This window comes from Hemiscyllium ocellatum, chromosome 11, assembly GCF_020745735.1.
Source record: "Hemiscyllium ocellatum isolate sHemOce1 chromosome 11, sHemOce1.pat.X.cur, whole genome shotgun sequence".
Lineage (NCBI taxonomy): Eukaryota > Metazoa > Chordata > Chondrichthyes > Orectolobiformes > Hemiscylliidae > Hemiscyllium > Hemiscyllium ocellatum.
In genome coordinates, this window is record NC_083411.1 from 19,001,860 (window position 1) to 19,021,307 (window position 19,448).

Sequence of the window (19,448 nt, forward strand, 5' to 3'; positions counted from 1 at the left end):
CACCTCAAATATCTTCACTTGATTCACCAATGATCTCCCTGTAATAAGTTCAGGAGTGCGACTGATGACTGATGATTCAACTGTGCTCATATATAACTATAATGATAGAGCAAATATGAAGCACAAGCTAACCAGTGGCAGATAATGGCCTGCTCAAGAAAGTTCAAGTCCAATGACCTTCAGTGGCACAATCTTTACCAAGTCCCCAGCCATCAAAATCTGAGGTTGCACAACTGATCATCCATGTTAACAGCATGGCTACAAGAACAGGCCATAAGCTGGATACTTATCCAAGAAATTCTCAACTTCTTACTTGTTAAAGGAATCCTACCATCTGTAATTCAAATTGTGAGTGTGATAGAATAAATAATCATTTAGATGTAACAACATCCAAGAATGCTCAAACAAATTCAGTTGTTTGCTTATTCAATACTCCTCCACACACAAACTCTATATCTACTTCACTCATCATCTGTAGATGTGGAACCTATATCATATAAGTTGAATTGCAACACTGACCAAGTATACTTTAATAGTCTCTCTCATCACTTCAACTTCTGCCACCAATGGGGTAAGAGAAGTCATGTTGTGGGAAAACCATTAACTTCAAGTTCCTCTCTGCAATAACTCAGGAAAGCAAAAGTGAGGACTGCAGATGTTGGAGATCAGAGTCAAGATTAGAGTGGTGCTGGAAAAGCACAGCAGGTCATGTAGTATCCGAGGAGCAGGAAATTCAACGTTTTGGGCATGAGCCCTTCATCAGGAATGAACAAACAGGAATAACTCAGGAAGTCCAAGTGAAAAGGAACGCCATGATGTTGAAAATAATTAGTGCACTACTTGTGGCATACATACGCTAGTCCCAGCCTGTGACAGACAGTTCTGCAGAACCATCATCAGATGTGCTTTACTTTTTTTTAAAATCACCCTGTTCAAGTATGTTTACACACACCTCTGGAGCAGGAGAGACTTGAACCCAAGTCTCCTGGCTCAGAAGTAGGAACACCATTGAGTCATAGAGATATACAGCATGGAAACAGCCCCTTTGGTCCAAGGTGTCCATGTCGACCAGATATCCCAACCCAAACTAGTCCCACTTGCCAGCACCCGACCCATATCCCTCCAAACCCTTCCAATGCATATATACATCTATATACCTTTTAAATATTGCAATTGTACTATCCTCCACCACATGTTCTGGCAACTCATTCCATATACGTACCACCCTCTGCATGAAAATGTTGCCCCTTAGGTCACTTTTATACCTTTCCCTTCTCACCCTAAATCCATGCCCTCTAGTTCTGGACTCCCCCACCCCAGGCAAAAGACTTGGTCTATTTATCCTATCCAAACTCCTTATGATTTTGTAAACCTCTATAAGATCACCCCTCAGCCTCCAATGCTCTAGGGAAAACAGCCCTAGCCAATTCAACCTCTCCCTATAGCTCAAATCCTCCAACCCTGGCAACATGTTTGTAAATCCTTTCCGAATCCTTTCAAGTTTCACAACATCTTTCCAAAAGGAAGGAGTCTAGAATTGCACACAATAGTCCAACAGTGGCCTAACCAATGTCCTATGCAGCTGCAACATGACCTCCCAACTCCTGTACACAATATTCTGACCAATAAAGGAAAGCATAACAAATGCCTTCTTCACTATCCTATCTACCCGCAACTCCACTTTCAAGGAGCTATGAATCTGCAATCCAAGGACTTTGTTCAGCAACACTCCCTCGGACCTTACCATTAAGTGTTTAAATCCTGCTAAGGTTTGCTTTCCCAAAATGCAGCACCTTACATTTATCTAAATTAAACTCCTTCTGCCATTTCTCTGCCCATTGGCCCATGTGATCAAGATCCCATTGTAATCTGAGATAACCTTCTTTGCAGTTCATTATACCTTCAATTTCCGTGTCATCTGCAAACTTACTAACTATACCTATTATGCTCACATCCAAATCATTCATGTAACTGATGAAAAGTAGTGGACCCAGCACCGATTCTTGTGGCACTCCACTGGTCACAGGCCTCCAGTCTGAAAAACAATCCTCCACCACCACCCTCTGTCTTCTACCTTTGAGCCAATTCTGTATCCAAATGGCTAGTTCTCCCTGTAATCCATGAGATCTAACCTTGCTAACCTCTCTCCCATGGGGAACATTGTCGAATGCCTTACTGAAGTCCATATAGATCACATCCACCGTTCTGCCCTCATCAGTCCTCTGTTACTTCTTCAAAAACTCAATCAAGTTTGTGAGGCATGATTTCCCCCGCACAAAGCTGAGTTGACTATCCCTAATTAGCCCTTGTCTTTCTAAATACATGTACATCCTGTCCCTCAGGATTCCCTCCAACAACTTGCCCACCACCGATGTCAAGCTCACTGTTTAATAGTTCCCTGCCTTGTCCTTACCACCGTTCTTAAACAGTGGCACCATGTCAGCCAACCTCCAGTAGTCCAGCACCTTACCTTTGACTATCAAAGATACAGATATCTCAGCAAGAGGCCCTAGCTTCCCGAAGAATTCTAGGGTACACCTGATCAGGTTCTGGGGACTTATCCACTTTTATGCATTTCAAGACATCCAGCACTTCCTCCTCTGTAATATGGACATTTTTCAATACTGTGTCCCTCAAGTCTGTTTCTTTTCTTTTGTAAATCTGCAAGTGCTATTATACGCAATGGAACCATTCTCCCACCACCAAACTACCTGGACTTTTAACTATTAATCACCACCAGTAATTACCCATGCAGCCAATTAGAAGTTTACATGAAAAGCCTGTCAGGAGCAATACAAACTCGGTCTGCTCGTTTTAGACATTTACTTCTGAAAGACTCACATTTAAATAGCACCTTTCACTACCCTAGGATGATTAGGTTCTAATCAAACTACTTGGAGATGTTATTACACAACTCAGGCCAGGCCTCCTGGTGTCAGAGGTAGATATGCTACCAATGCATCACAAGAGCCCTCTCACTGGGTCTGCTTATTTCTTTTTAAATCTGTAATCATCATCACACACAAACAACTTTCCCACCAACAAATCACTATGACATGGTCTGTTTTATGATTTATTATTCTTATTCTACCCAGAGGTGTTGTCACATACAACTGAGTGGCTTTCCCAATGCTAAAATCACCATGACTTTTTTTTTTCATTTTTTAAAATTACTAACCACCAGTAAATCACCAGTGTAGCCAAGCAAAGCCGATTATGGGCAATGCAAACCATCAAAAGTGAGGTGGGTATTTATGATATTTCTGAAGGGCTCAGTTGATGTGTTCCTGTTATCAAAGGAATTCGTACTCATCAAGCTTCATAGGGACATTAATTAGTGATTTCCCCATGAGGGTTAAAAAGGTTATCACATCACTTCACCTCACCTCAGAGTCTGAGGATTCTCCCTTGCTCCTGTGATCTCATATTCAATTTGGAAAATGTGTGACCCCCACCCCCCCAAGCCAACTTTTCATACAATTTTTTTTTGTGACATAGGGTATCTCAGTGGGAAACTCTTGTTGACTGTCAACTTATAATTCCTACAGCAATGTACACAGTTGTCAGGTTTTACAACTGGGACATTGGGAGTGACCAATTCAGGAAAACCACACTAGGTGTATAATGCTAAGGTCCTCTAAATATTCCAACACGGCTTCTACTTTGGCACATAGGGTAGAGGGGCCAGTTGTGCCTTTGAGTATTTAGATTGGGCCTCTGGATTTTTATAAATCTTGACCCTACCACGGACTTACTGAGTTTGTTAAAAGCAGAGGCTTTCCAAAACTTCTTGACTCTCATTACCAAGTTAATAATTCAGTTTGCCCAACTCGAAAAGAACATTATTTATCGTTGAACATCAAAACAGAGCCACGATTCATGCACTCATAGACCAGTCCCAGTCCAGGACACACAGATCTGCAGATCCAACAGGGGTCTGCTTTATTTTTGATTTTGTTTTAAATTTGTTTTTAGTCTGTTTTTTTTTGCAGCCTTGGGTCTGCTTTATCTTTTTTATTGTCTGGGCCCACTTTTTTTTTAATATCCAGAAATGCTCTTACACGCAACTGAACTTTTTTCTTCCACCATCAAATCAGTGTGAAATCTTTTATTTTTAATAATTAACCAGTAAAGCACCCATGTACCCATTTACATGAAACATCCATTTGTAGGGAGTGTGTCTGCTGTATAAAGGATTCAGATTGAAAATAAACAGGGCTGCTACCCAGGGAATTCAAATGAGCTCCATGGACCTTAAAGACTTATAACAGCCTCTAAGTCACTCACCACGGTGACTTGGATCTATATTGCTGCCTCTTCAATGTCAACAGCTTAACACCCTACAAAGGTTACTGTGGTTAAAGGAAAGCATTCACTACGCTCTCTCAGAATAATCAAGAATGATAGTAAATACAGCCTGGCCAGTTTTATCTATATCCAAAAACAAAGAAAAACAACACAATTTGCAAATCTATGTATGACTACAACTCATTTTAATACAATTTTTAATGTTCCTGTACATTAAAATGTTAACTTTTTACCTATAAAACAGGGAAACTGTTAGTAAAATGGATTTCATCCTATAAATGTTTCCCATATACCAAAAATGAAATTCTTTTTGATATATTTCCATTTGGGAGTGTACTTAAAAAAAAAGTGCCTTCACTTTCACATAGATGCATTAATCCAACTAACTGTGTAACCTGCTCCTATTTTCAAAAGCAGGGAAAAATATCACTTTGCAGTAGTCCTTGCATGTAAACACAATTTTCTACTTCAAAATAGGTAGCCATGAATTGTGGTTCAAACAAATATAAAGAACAAAAGATTTACATTTATACAATATTTAAGTTTTCAGAAACACCCCAAAATACTTTCCATGCCAATAATTATTGTATGGGTTATTTTGTATGCAAATATAACAAACAATTTACATGCAGTCCATTCTCATAAATTGCAATGAATAATTAGTTAATCTGTTTTGATGACAATGGTTAAGAGGGGAACAGACTTTCTTGATCATCCTTGAATACAGCGAAGACATCTTTAGCTTAAGTGATACTCTGCGATCTCTTTATAATATGGAACATAAACTGCGTGCAGCAGTTAGGCTTGAGATATTATATGATTTTAGTTAGAATAATATTTACCCTTTGGATTTTGTATTCTAAACCACTTCAACAAAATCTAAAGTTCCACTAGGATTTTTGCTGCCTTACAAATGTGAGGTGCTGTTTACAATGTCCTATGAAACTGTACTTCTTAATCGGCCTGCTGTGCCACAACACCAAACCTATTTCCATACAGAGTGTAACAACTTTTTTTTTCTCTATTGGCATTAAATTTCATTAGCCAACTTTTAGTTCATTTAATTTTGTTGATACCTGTCGATATTTTAAAGAATGACCTCCAGTTTCTGTTTCTTTATTTGTGAAAAATGTCACCATTTCCCCAGGTCAATATTCAAATCCTTGTTACAGACAGTAAACCAATGTTATGTTGGAATGGAACTTTGGCTGGAAATTATATTTCACAATCTAAAACAAAAGCCCCCAACCCCTGTTTTGTATTCTCCTTTCCAACTAATTTTAATTCATTTTATTACCCTTTCCATAATTCCATATCTTTGGCAATTTTTCATGTGATATCTGGCAAATTTTCCTCAAGTTCATATACTCAACGTTCATTTATCTACTGGGTCATCCAACAATTCAATTAACTCGTCATGTTCATATGACTATCTCAAGCTCTTCTGTTTTTTTCCACCCTGATGTGGGTAATTTCCCTTTAATGAAAGACTCCGAATCTTAGTGTCTCTCCATAAATACAAAACTAAGCTACAGCATATTACTGCTGTTGCTTTTGATCAACGCATGTTAACCAAGTCTGTCAGCTCACTTCTTAGTTTGAAATGGCCTAGCAACATCAGGATCTCATACAACCAAACTGACTTTGAAGATTTGAGTCTTTTTTTATGGTTTCACTACATAAAAAGTTTGTTAGTTGACTCTTATTTCCTTTCCTGTTTCAACTTAGCCAGTAAAATTGCTAATTGAACCAGCTGCTATCCTTTCAAGAGATGTTTCCCAGATAAATTTACACAACAGCAAGATTTCTCCCACCATTTTGTGTAAGTACTTACTACAAGTGTCTGAAATGAGTTAAGAATATATATATTTTCTAAAAATAGCTAATTATGCTTACTTAAATATTTTATTTAATTCCAAGTCAGTTCAATAACATAGCAATCCCTTTCAGTCTCAGTTTACTTTTCTGTATCAATGTTTCAAAAATGAACCCAGAGCGTAAGAATCAAACTTTAAAATTCCAAATCTAAGTTCATATCATGAAGACCTAAAAAAATTAATTTGGTTCCTTTTCTGTGTATAGGATTCTTTTCTCGCAGATTTCAAAGCGTGTCTTATAGTGCTCAAGCGTTTGAAAACTTTTAAACAATCATTAAAAATCACGTCAGCTTGCTTCACACTCCGTTAACAGATCTTTTTCCATATGCTACGTGCAAGGCAAATGCAAAACTAATAGACAAATAGAAATTGAAATCTGTTGAAATTTAAACAAAAATTAATTTCAAATTACAAACGAGCAAAGAGGCGCTAGTTTTTGGGTTAAGTTTATGTAACCGTGAGCCACTCCTATGTTGTGGATTTAGATCTGTTTAGAAATAAAATGAGACGTCCACTCAAGCAACTGAAACAAATAACCTTCATCCTCATGGCCTGTATCACATTTAATCAACAACCAAAACCAAACAAAAATTGATCCAGCAAACTGCATAGGTCACAGTGCGAAAATATTAGTATTAACTTGTTTCACTGCAGCCACATCTGTTGAGCATTTCTAGTATTTTCTGTTTTCATTTCAAATTTGCAGCACATGGCTTCTGATAAAAAATTCTCCCAATCACACCTTTTCAGTTTGCTGTGTTTTTGTCATGAATCTATAACCATAGCATTACACGAATAAAATTTATAACTAAACCATTGTAGCAAATTTAATGCAGTACATAATGGTCATGCCTGAAATCCTTGTCAAAATGTTGTACCTTTGCACCTTGGCTGCTTATTTTACAAAAAAAAGTTAGGAAAGTTTCATATGAAAAGACATTCTTTTGAAACTGGATTGTGATCAAGTTCCAGTTACAGTATAGCCGCCCTCAATTTTATTGGACATATCGGCTATTTAGATACAGATTTTCTAAATGTAAAAACATTCTGATTGTGTACAGTTCAGTATGAAAAATATCTCACATATACCAAGGCACCAACCCATCAGCAAACCCCACTACTATTTTCAGACACATTCAAAGCATGTACCTTGATAAAGCAAGATGGCAACTGAGAATGGGAATACATTTCTTTGTTTTATGAATATCTTGCCAACAGAGTTACATGCCCATGCTAGCCTCCAGGTATACTAAGAAACTTGACATGGTTTATTGCACTTCATGCATTGTTCTCACCAAAGGATATTTTATAAATATTGCTTAGACAGTTGGCAGATCAAATAATGAAAAATATTCTTAAATGGTAGTCACTATGGAGTCCCAAGAAATTCCAGTTGTATTATACTAGATAATAGTTAATTGCAATAATTAATTTTATAATTCACATCCATTCTTCAGCTTTTCCAATTAGCCAATTTGTGCATCCGATTATATGCAATCTCTACCTGGATTATTCAATTGTCTTCAACTTACCGTATGTTGTAGTATCCATCGATCCAACTCTCCATTTCATTTTTAACATGGCCTGAAGCTAGATGTGGCCCTCTATCTAGCAGTCCACTTGAGTACCATGAATCAGATGTAATAATGTTATCCCGAACTGCTAAATCATTACTTGGATATTCAGGAGAACCACCAAAGTCATTCTCAAAGCTCCCCTTTTCAATGTAACGCCAAGATGGTGTGGACCCATAAAGTGGCGTCATTGTGCAATCCATATATCTGCACTGAGGAGAAAATGCTCTGTGGTTGTCTATGCTGCTGTGTTCTTCTATTTTAATTTTAATGTTTGTTGCTACACCAAACTGGCCATCGCATGGGTTGTCATTATTAAGGTCACAGTTATCAGCATCTCTCAAGCCAACTCTATTTGACAGGTTATACAGGGTGTTTTCTTCAGACGAAGATTGGTCATGTTCACAGTTAGTTGGAAACGCTCTGTTAATGTGGCACTGCTTATGATCCTTATCAGCATAATCAGCTGCCTGACTTTCTTCACCAATGCACTTAGCTTCTTGAGCCCTGGTGATACATTCATTTGCAGTGGAGTCTTCAACTAACCCTCTACAAATAGACTCCCTCCTTGAATGAGATATGTCGTACTCTGTGGAATATGCACTGCTTTCTGACTCCCTATGTTCCCCTCGACTAAGCTCGTCCCCAGTTTCCAGTCTGTTGGCTAGCCTCATATTTTGAGAGCCAGGGCATGGGTCGTCACTGGGCGCTGTCGCTGCAGTATCGATGCTGACTGCTCTGTTACTGTTATTGGAAGAGAAGGAGAACATGCAGTCTCTCTTGGGGCCAAAGGAAGAATGCAGTTCGCCCAGCTCATTGTTGTCGATGTTGAGGCCCATGGACACCGAGACGGCTTTGCAAAGCTCCCGGGCAGTGTCGTTGGTCAGGGAGTAAGAGCAACTGCCGCTGAACTCCGTCTCCGGGGAGAGGTCCCTGACCAGCTCGCGGTCTTCGAAGTCATGGCCGTCGCAGCGGCACTCCCTGCCCTTCTCCCGCTCGGGGCACGAGACGCCCGAGCTGCTGAACAGAGTCCGCACGACGAACGGCGCGTGGCCGTAACCGCCGCAGCCAACCGCCACCTCGTCCCGCGGCTGGCCCAAGATGGCGGCGCCCTGGCGGCACGCGGCTTCGTAGAAGGGGCCGAAGCGCTCGCCTCCCGCGGGGGGGTCGGGCGCGCTCGCCCCCGCCGGCGGCTCGCTGGCGCGCATCAGGCTGTGCTCGCGCGCGCACGCCGCGTGGAAGACGCTCTGGAACGCCGCCCCCTGGCGCTGCATGCCCGCTGCTTCGAGTCCGGGCTGCGCGCTGTAATTCCCATAAAGGCTCTGGGTCTCCATTCTCCGTGTAGGTGGGAGTGACAGCGGCTGGCTGCACTTGGAGGAGGAGGGGGGGAGTGTGCAAAATTATTTCCTACAGTCTGGATTTTTATTTTCGCTCAGGGGGGCTGCTTAAAACACAAGTCTTGACTGTTGACTTCCACAGTGCATTTACAACAAGAATAAAAAATGAGGAGGTGCTCAGTATCCCGTTAGTTGTTTCATTTTTCTTCATCACTTGCAAATTACTTGAATTAGTTTTTCGTTGCTCACGAAAAGATATGAGAGACTACGTGCACAGTTTTATTGCAGCCGCTGGGAGTTGTGTGCATTACTTTTTTCCAAGCATGGCGATAGAACAAATTATGGACTAAACCTTTTCATTTCAGGTTGGAAAAAAATACAGTGGAATCCCATGTATTAACTCCGCCTTAATTTCTCTCGCATCCGTGACAATATATTTTTGCACAGCAATCGTATTATACTCGTGCCTGGTTTCCCCCGACTTTTTTTAAGATACACTGAACTCAGTGATAGGTAGCTTCTAATTTTCCAATTGCACTGTGATTTCCCCCACTTGCAATTCCTGCAGACGCGATACGACAAACGTATTATTGTTTTGTCCAATCGATCCCGGAATCCAAGCTGTTCCTGACGACCGGATGAAACGCCGTGTGGATGTCCAGCAAGGTTCTCGCCAAGGCAAGAGTCGCTTTCTGCTGATTAGTTTCAGTTCAGGATTTTTTGAAGCGGACAACGCGATTTGCCTTCTCCAACAAGTGTGTCGTTTCCTCTGCTGGCCCGCACAAGAGCACAGAAACAAATTATTCCCGGGAATACGAGAGTCGCGGATCGGGAACTGGGCATCCAACAGGGGGGGGGGAGGAGACACTAAAGATAGTGATTGGAACAGACCTCCAGTTACAACGAGCGCTTGTTTTTTGATCGAGTGGTTCACTTTATCGTTAATTGCACAAATACTTACTTCCAGCGCAATGCAAAGTACAGTTTGGGTTGTGCCCTGTTGTTAAAAGTACAGGTGAAGTATAGTCACCAACGAACTCCCACAGAACTGGCACTGCAAAAGAATCGCAAACTTTTTTTTGCCGTCCCGCTTTGCACTACTGTGTGATCCAGCACGGCTCCAACAGTCTGATTTCACTTGCTGCGTTGGAATTATAAATTGTTCCCTGCTTCCACGATATCGCACGGCACTCAGTTTTTATAGTTTTTTTTCCCCCCGGTTTTGCTATGTCCGATTTTAGTCATGACATTGCAACCATTTTGTCAAATCGATGTTTGCATATTGCGATACCAGTGCAGCGTGCAGTCCGCCTCTTCCCTCTGCTACTGACTGCATCTGGCAATTGGAAGTGTTGACGCTACGTTTTGAGACCTTGGGGTTTGGCCAAAATCGCTGCGTCAATCAAGAGTGAGAGTGAAAGAATCAAGTACATTTATAAATAAGCGCAGAAAAATATATTAAAATTCAGTGGTAATGTTCCACACCCCAGGCGGTATAGACTTGTTACATATTTACTATTATTTTAAACATGGTTCAAAATATTACATATTATTTAATTCATACAAACCTAATAAGTCAGTAAGGGTCCTCCTACACTGCCTGGTCGCTGGCAACCGCCTCAGCTGGCTTGACTTTTAATGTGCTCCTAGGCACTGTCATCTAAACTGTAGATTCATATCCTTGGTCAAGTTAATTCTGCCTCATTTATGAAGGTAATCTTTAAAAGCCGCCTACGTCTAATAGTGGATAGACAAGGGAAGATTGTGGGTGGAAATAATGTGTTACTGGAGTTTTGTTCACCTTACTTTAAGTTGTTGGAGTGGGTGAGAGTGTCGGTCATCCTCAGAACAGGTCTCTATGAGCTAGAACTTGATTACGTGCAATTGTTTCAGTCGCTACATGGCTGGCTTTTGTAGTGGCGAACTACACAGAATCGAACCCGTACAGAGATTGTCTTGTTGCAATTCTTACCGTCTCTTCACGCAGACACTCTTCATAAAAAAACGGCCCATGATCAACAACTTTTTGTTTGGCCATCTGAAACCAAACCGATTTGTAAACGTTAAAATCGAACTTATACCCCTTGCTAATCGTTTTAAACTCTGAATTTTATTCGAAGTAGGGATCCTGCAATGTAATGGCTAGCATAACATTTATGTTCATATTTTACTCAATGTCAAGATCACAGAACAATCGTGCAGCAACTGGTTATTTTTTAAAACCTAAGCAGCATTTACCATTCAGACTTTATGCAACCCCAGTAATTATAAATTAGATACATCGATTGATGCAATCTTAAAATCTCTGTGTTTTGATATTCCACCAATCCCAAAAATAGGTGTATAATTTGCTAATGTCTTTAATTCAGAATGTGGATCCTGCAACTGGTGCTTACCGTCTGGTGAAGTGACAATGCAAGGCCAGATTACCACAAAAGACACGCAGCTTCTGTGTCACACGGGATACCTTAACTTAGCGGTACAGTGTGAACCTTGAAAGGTAAACAACGCTTAAATATACCTTAAAAATTAAAAGTAGCTGTTTTATTTACTGTAATAAAAATTAAATGAACAGAATATGGGAAGGTCACACATAAAAACAGTGTTCAGTTGCCAAATATAGATAAGAAGCAAATATCTCCATCCAATTTTTGGAATTCTTCAGTGTCTTCTGGTGAATGCAGAAAAGCTTATTGCATGAATTGAAGCACAATCTGTTTGTATGTTGAGTCACCCATGTGATCATCAAACACCATTGTGAACATTCAAAGTATGTATGTTTCTACAGAAATTGCCTTAATAGTGCTTTACTCCAGCATTTTAAGTTGTCAGCAATCTTTGATCTTGAGAAGCCTTGAGGAAAGCGTTCTGAAAATTCAGATTGACTACATAATGGACTTCTGCCGTACACTTAGTCTGTTGAAGCTTTAGAAAGGCCTTGGTTGTTTGTCAGACAGGAAATTCACTTCAACATCCAGTTGAAAATTTCTGAGCGAGCTACTGTTTTATAGACAAGCAATCAGGGCTTGTCCAGGTTTGAACCCTGGACTTCTCACATGTCTGCTAATGCGCAACCCCCAAGGTGAAAAATTATGCCCCTAGATGAACAAGCCATTGCTCCCTGTTTATAGGCATTCTTCCAAACTGTTCCTAAGAATAGCAACATTATTTTACCTATTAGTAGGTTTATACTTTCTGGTTCATATGTTATCCTTTCTAAAATAATATACCGTACTATTACCATGAATATAACTATGACATACTACAATTATTAATGTTACTATGATATACTATGACAATATATTGCTATAATATAACAACACTGATTTTTAAGGAAGCTGATTCCATTGACCTGACAAGTCGATCATCTCTCAAATGAAATTCGTCTAAATCCCAAACCATTATCATGTTTGGTCTCATCTTCAGACTGTTAGTGAGTTGTTGGCACAATTTAAGTTACATTCTGGTCAGGAAAGGAAAAATATCCAATGATCCCACAATAGCAATGAAATTATCTGGTGAAGAAGTGACCATTATGAGACAACATTGCTGGGGCTGATTCAAATGTGACTGAGAAGACCAAATGAAATGGCGACCAGTGAAAATGTGACAGTTTATCTTAATTTTTCGCTTCTGCTACCTCATTCCCACAAGGCTGAAACCTGAAATTTAGTCATAATATTTTCTTGATTCCTATCTTGTGAATGCTAATCAGTACTCAGAAATCCCTTCAAAATAATAGATAATGACTTTAAAATTCCTGTGCAGTTTCAATTAGCAGCTTTGGAGTTATGATATAAGTTGAAAACAATTCGTTCGCATCAGTCGGTATGATAACCTTTTAGAAAAGCTACACTAGTGATTGTCATCTTTTCCACCCTAACTATAAAACTTATTTTTTTTAATCGCTTCATGTGTGAATTATTAATTCCACAATGTAAGACAGTAAAACATGAAGCAAGTCTTCCATTTTGCAGAAGTTCTAGCCTATTTTTCCTCAAGGAATTTTGTAGTGATTTTCCATAAATTTTAAAGTTAGTCATGAACTTTTAGCTGCTTAGCTGATCCTGTGCTATGTGCTGGTTGAAAATCAGATAATCTGTAATAAAATTAAAACCTAGTATCAAATATGAAGAAAATTGACTGCAGTTTTATGAAGATGTGCTTAATTATTCTTTAAAAGAGCATAAACACCTAAGTAGGGAGGTTTTAGCCAGCCTAAGTCAAACATGTGCTACAGACAAGCTGAAAAATTGAATAACTTGTCATTATTTGCTCCCAAGTCAGAAAGAGGATAAATTTCCTGTACCTTCACCTGACAATCTGCTTCAATTACCTCAAAATGGCTTTGTGAAGATAATGGTGAGCCCCTTCTTAAACTACAGTGACCCATGTAGTGGTGTTACTTCTCTCTATAGCAGTTTGATACAACTGAGTGTCCTACTAGGCATTTCAGAAGAGTCAACATTACTGTGAGTTCAGGCTCATGTGCAGGTCGGACCAGGTAAAGATGGCAGATTGCTCATTGTAAAGCTTGCCAGGTTTTTATGATAACCTGATAGTTTCATGACTATTATAAATGAGACTAACATTTTATTTCAAATTAATCTTATAACTGAATAAGAATTCCCTCAGTTGCATGATGGGAATTCAAGTCATGCCCTCAGAGAATTGGTCTAGGCATCTGGTTTACTGGTCTAGTAATATTATACCATGCTACTGTCTGTAGAGTCCCTACAGTGTGGAAACAGGTCATTCAGCCCAAGAAGTCCACATCAACTCTCCAAAGAGCATCCACCCGGACTCACTCCTTACCTTATGCCTGGGACACTATTTCCCACAACTAATCCACCTAATTTATGCATCCCTGGACACTATGGATACCCAGCATGGCCAATCCACCTAACCTGCACATCTTTGGTCTGTGGGGGGAAACCGGAGTACCCAGAAGAAACCCACACAGATACAGGGCAAATGTGCAAACACCACAGACAGTTGCGCGAGGCTGAGCATTGAGCCTGGGTCCCTGATGCTATGAGGCAGCAGTGCTGACCACTGAGCCACTGATTAGACTTCAGAATAAGTAGTTGAGAAAAGCAAGCAATGTTAAATGAGGATATGCTATCGGAATAAATGCAAAATAATTTTTCTTACCTTGCTCTTAGAAACAAGTACAGTTATGACTTGATTGCAATTGTCAATTTTGTCCACAGCCAACAAAAGATGACACATTGTCCAAAATCTACTAAAGTTTCTTTAAGCAACCTGCTAAGTTGTGCATTATTAGAGCAGACTAACCATATCTTACAATTCTATCTTTATTTGTCACCTGCAGAGAAATGTTTTGTGATTGATTTGTGCTTGTAGACATGAGGCCAACATCTGAAATTGTTCACCTGGAATTTCCCCTAAAACTTCCTGTTTCAGCCACTAGATGGGGCTACACAGATGTTTCCTCCTCATGTCAATTTACATGCCCATTGGTGCAGGCATTGGTATAAAAGCAAGAAACACCTTGGCATCCAACAAATGCACTATTTAACCTGCACTCCTCATCAGAACTCTGTGAGTTAAGTATAGAAGAAAAAAAAATGCTTGACTCTTTCTTTTACCATATCAAACTCTTCTCATCACATACACGGTCAATATTGTTAAAATACATTTATGCAGAATTATGAATTCTTGGAACACCAGAAAGTAGCAAGGTGTGGCACCCAGCCAGAGGACAAGGAAATACAAAATCAGTCAGTTAGAGCTCCAAGGCCTCCATGGAGGGGTTGGAGCATTTAAGTCAAAATGAAATGGGTGTGAATACCACCAACTTCATTGCAAGACATCACTTGAGCCATCTCGAAGGAAGCAAACTGGAACAGATTCCCACATCCTAAGACTGCAGAGCAGCGATGCAGCAAGTTCCTATCAAATCAAGATAACATACTACCTCCTCTCGTCTTTATTGTCCACCTAAATCTTACCCTTCATCCCCTTAAAGGAACATTTTCACAAATTAATCATTAACAATGTTTCTTTCCTCAGGGGAATCCAACACAAGAGACTGAGTCTTGGCTTTCTGGTTCGCCTTATATCAGTCATTCATCTTCCACAGTCCCTAAATTCTACAAGAAATTCACTAATGTTCTTTAGACAGTACCTTCCAAACCTATGACCACTGTCATCTAGAAGGACAAGGGCAGCTGATACATGGGAACACTACCACCTGCAGTCCAAGCCACTCAGCATTCTGATTTGGAAACATATTACTGATCCCTCATTATCACTGTATCTTGGAACTCCCTCTCTAAAAGCATTCTGGTTATACCTAAACCACATGGACAGTGGCCATCACCATCTTCTTATTAGCAATTAAGGATCGGCAATAAATACTTGTCCAGCCAGTGAAGGCTACTTCCTCGAAAATATTTCCTCACAGCTTTTAATTATTGCTTGCCATTTGGCACATTCTTTCTAGTATTAGCCTTATCTTCATTCACTGTTCTTGCAGAGCAAATGGCATTTAATGCCCATCGCAGGCAGAGCGCGAGAAGAGGATTGCCCAGAATTAAGTACTTCATCTACTTCGAAGCAAGATCCTGCAGCGCACAGGAATGCATTGTGGACATCTACACTGCATTCCTCTGAAGCAGGATTTAAATACAACTTCTCACTGCTTCTTTAATCCAAAAGGAATATAGTCGGAAGTCACACGACATCAGGTTACAGTCCAACAGATTTATTTGAAATCATAAGCTTTTGGAGCGCAGCTCCTTCATAACCTGACTATAGCTTGGTGTTGTGTGACTTCTGCTATTTGTCCACCCCAGTCCAACAGCGTCACCTCTACATCAAAAGGCATATGTTCACCCATTGTTCATTCATCCCCATTCACAAATTAATCATTCATTTCCTGCAGGTCCACTATATTAAGAGACTTCAGAGGAAAGCACAGGTGATGATGAAAAAGATGGTAATGATGATCAAACCAGAAATTGGTGGTAAGTGTTAAGTGCATGAAGCAGCATACTGTTATAAGACAAGGACACCTTGATTTCATGAACTATTGTAGAAAATGAGCAGTCAAATAGAATTGTAGAGTCATACAGCACAGGAACATACTTTTCAGTCCAACTTGACTATGCCAACCACATTTCCCAAACTAAACTAGTCCCACTTGTTGTGTTGAGTCCATAACCCTCTAAACCTTTCCTATTCATGGACTAATCCAAATGGTTTTTCAATGTACCTGCATCCACCACATCCTCTGGCAGTTCATTATACATATAACCACCCTCTGTATGAAAAGGTTGCCCCTCAGGTCCCTTTTAAATCTTTCTCCTCTCAGCATAAAAATTTCCCTACCCTAAGGAAAGAATGTTTGCTATTCACCCTATCTATGTCCCTCATCATTTAACGTACTTCTATTTGGTCACCCCTCAATCTCCTATGCTCCAGTGAAAAATGTCCCAATTTATTCAGCCTACCTTTATATTGTAAACCTTCCGTTCCCAGCAAAATACTGGTAAATCTTTTTTAAACCTTCTCCAATTTAATAATATCCTTCATATAACAGGGCGACGAGAACTGTACACAGTACTCCGGAAGAGGCCTCACTAATGTCTTGTACAATCTTAAGTCCTACACTTAAAAGTCTGAGCAATGAAGCAATTACTAAATTGGGAAGTATTCAGAAAAGGTTTACAAGGGTGTTGCTGAGACTGAACCTTTGGTGCTCTCCCTCTCTGGCAATAACACCTTTCCTGAGATAAGGAGCCCAAAATTGCACACTGTATTCCAGATGCTGTTTAAACAGATTCCTATACAGCTGAAGCAAGACTTCACTGCTCCCGTTGCAGCATCTGAGGAGAGAGAAAATGAGTTAATTTAACAGCTCTAAACAGGCATTAGGAATCAGCACAGGCTCGGTGGGCTGAAGGGCCTGTTCCTGTGCTGTATTGATAGAACAAATATTCCAATTGGGATCCACATGTTAAAGCATCCACTAATGGTTTTAAATATTTGTATGAAAGAAGAAGGTGGCATAGAAATATTATTTTAAAATCTGATAAGCTGACATCAAAAGGCCCTCAGAAATACCAATATGTGGTCTATATTGTTTGTAAAAATTGCTCAATTTTGTTTCATATGACCTGGAATCTTTGCACCAAATGATGTTTTAAGCAAGATAAATTAATCAAAAGATTATATCTTTCTATCACATAAAAACATAAGCTGAACAGGTTGGAGGCAAGGAGAATTTGGTTTGGAAACTTTTAAATATTAACCCTTCACTTGATCCAAGACATCCCATTTTGGCATTAATTTTATACTAGTTTTTCATGCAAGAGAGAGACAGAAAATGAGACTGTAGTGTTGTTTTATTGTTGAGCTGAAAAATAAGGATGCAATACTCATTTTTCAAATTATCACGTAACACTTACAAAGAATCAGAAGTGACAGAAATAGACCATAGGACCCAATGATAGACAGACCACATTAATAGACATATGTGACAATACTTTAAAAAGGTTATTTTGTTCTGGGTTTTTTTTTAAATAGAGGTTGTGAAGGCAGAGATGCTGAAGTGGCTACAAGAGACTGCCTAAGTCAACAATCAGCAGCGGCCTTTCGTTTTTTTTTAAAAAACAGTTTAACATTGGAAGTAGAGTGGCCAATTCTCCCAGATCAGGCTTTCTAGTTTTTTTAGCTATAGCAGTGGGAAGATGTTTAGGTCCCAAAAAAGTTTGCAAGCTTCAGTAAATGATTCCTAACTGGGACTTTCCGTGAAATTCTCTTGATGTTGTTCCCTCCTGGATTTGAAACTACATGAAAGAATCTGTGTCTGCATTTATCTTTTTGCTAAGGAGTGTGTTAGTGGGATGTTATTACATTGGAGCAGTTAATTAGCAATAGGTTCTACAACTATTATTTGGTTAAGTTTTCCAATAGTTAATTTATTCTAAATTCCTCATTCTTTTGTTTGTATTTTAACTATAGTGCTTAAATACATTTGTGTTTTGTTTAACATCATGTGGTTTGGCATCACATCTGGAACACCTACCTCACATCTGCCTTTAAAATAATTCAAGGAGGTCTGGCCTGGTTCATAACACATATTCCTTGGCCTTTCATATCAGGCAGCATGCCGATTATGATTATTTAACATTTTATTGCAAACCTCAGAATACCATGCCTGCCATTAGACGAGATTCTGTTATTGAACAACGCTTGCTAAATAATCCTGACTGTGCTAAAACTTACATTGGAAGACAATTCATGGTTATCAGTTGAGCTGACAGTGTAATGCACTTGCACTTAAAAACTAAGTTATTAACACACAGGATGTGTAATTTGTCAGCAAGAGGAATTTATGACTACATTGTACTTTCCACATTGAGAAAAATGTCTTGTAGGCTGCCAATCCTTGCTGCATTATCCATGGCAATATCCTGACTAATTAGAAACAAACTGTTTTATCTGAGTTTTCCTCAGCTCAGATTGACAGCAAATGGTTCCCCCTGCACCTCCATGCCAAACATGGTCCGAACAATTAGCACCCTCATGTGCTATGAATTAGTGAACCCTTTCCAAGTCTTTCTTGCATGCCAGTCTTGATAAGTGCAAGGCAAAAAGCTCTAACTTTGTATCTCTTTTTATCAATGTTTTAATTACAGAATTACAGCATTATCACAGTAAAGAAGGTGCCGTTTGGGCCAACATATATGCACCAGCATTCTAATTAACACTTCAACATTGCCATTCCTTCATTTCTCTTCATAACCCTTCATATTATATAACCCCTCAGCCACATGTCAAGATTCTTGACAATTATCTTGACTGAACCTGCCTCACCTACCAACACTGTTTAAGCAGTACATTCCAGATAAACAAGAAAGTCCTTAGACTATTTTGTCACAGTAAAAGTGAGGAGTGGTTAAAAGATGAATATTGAGCAAAGTAATAGTACACTGAATGGGTGGGATTGTTTTCAGGGTTGAGCAAGTAGTTACAAGGAAAAATTTAGGAATAATAATGGGAATGGAGAGCAATAAGAAAGGAAGTGTGTACTCTTTGATTTAGCTTATGCATTATCATACAAAATTCATTCCTCCTCATAAGATTAAGTTAAACCATAAAAACAATAACAGAAGCAACCAATTTTTCATCATCTACTAATTTGATCCATGAATATTAAGTTTTAATTGAAATTATAGTGATAAATTAAGTGAGATAAGTAAGTGGGTGGCACAGTGGTTAGCACTGCTGCCTCACAATACCAGGTGCCTGGGCTCGATTCCAGCCTTGGGTGCCTGTGTGGAGTTTACACATTCTTCCCATGTCTGTGTGGGTTTCCTTTG

The 19,448-nt window shown here is 39.4% G+C and overlaps 1 protein-coding gene across 2 annotated transcripts in view; it reads right to left on the reverse strand.

The window, feature by feature from the left end:
* The window catches only part of ar (androgen receptor), a 209,383-nt gene extending 198,964 nt beyond the window's left edge, over positions 1 to 10,419 (reverse strand). Inside the window, exon 1 of one of the 2 annotated variants that reach the window (XM_060832444.1) lies at positions 7,718 to 10,419. In XM_060832444.1, the coding sequence (XP_060688427.1) occupies positions 7,718 to 9,093 (1,376 nt within the window). In that variant the 5' untranslated portion in view covers positions 9,094 to 10,419. The remainder of the gene's footprint in view (positions 1 to 7,717) is intronic. The other variant, XM_060832445.1, reaches the window with a different exon arrangement.
* Positions 10,420 to 19,448: the final 9,029 nt, after the last annotated feature.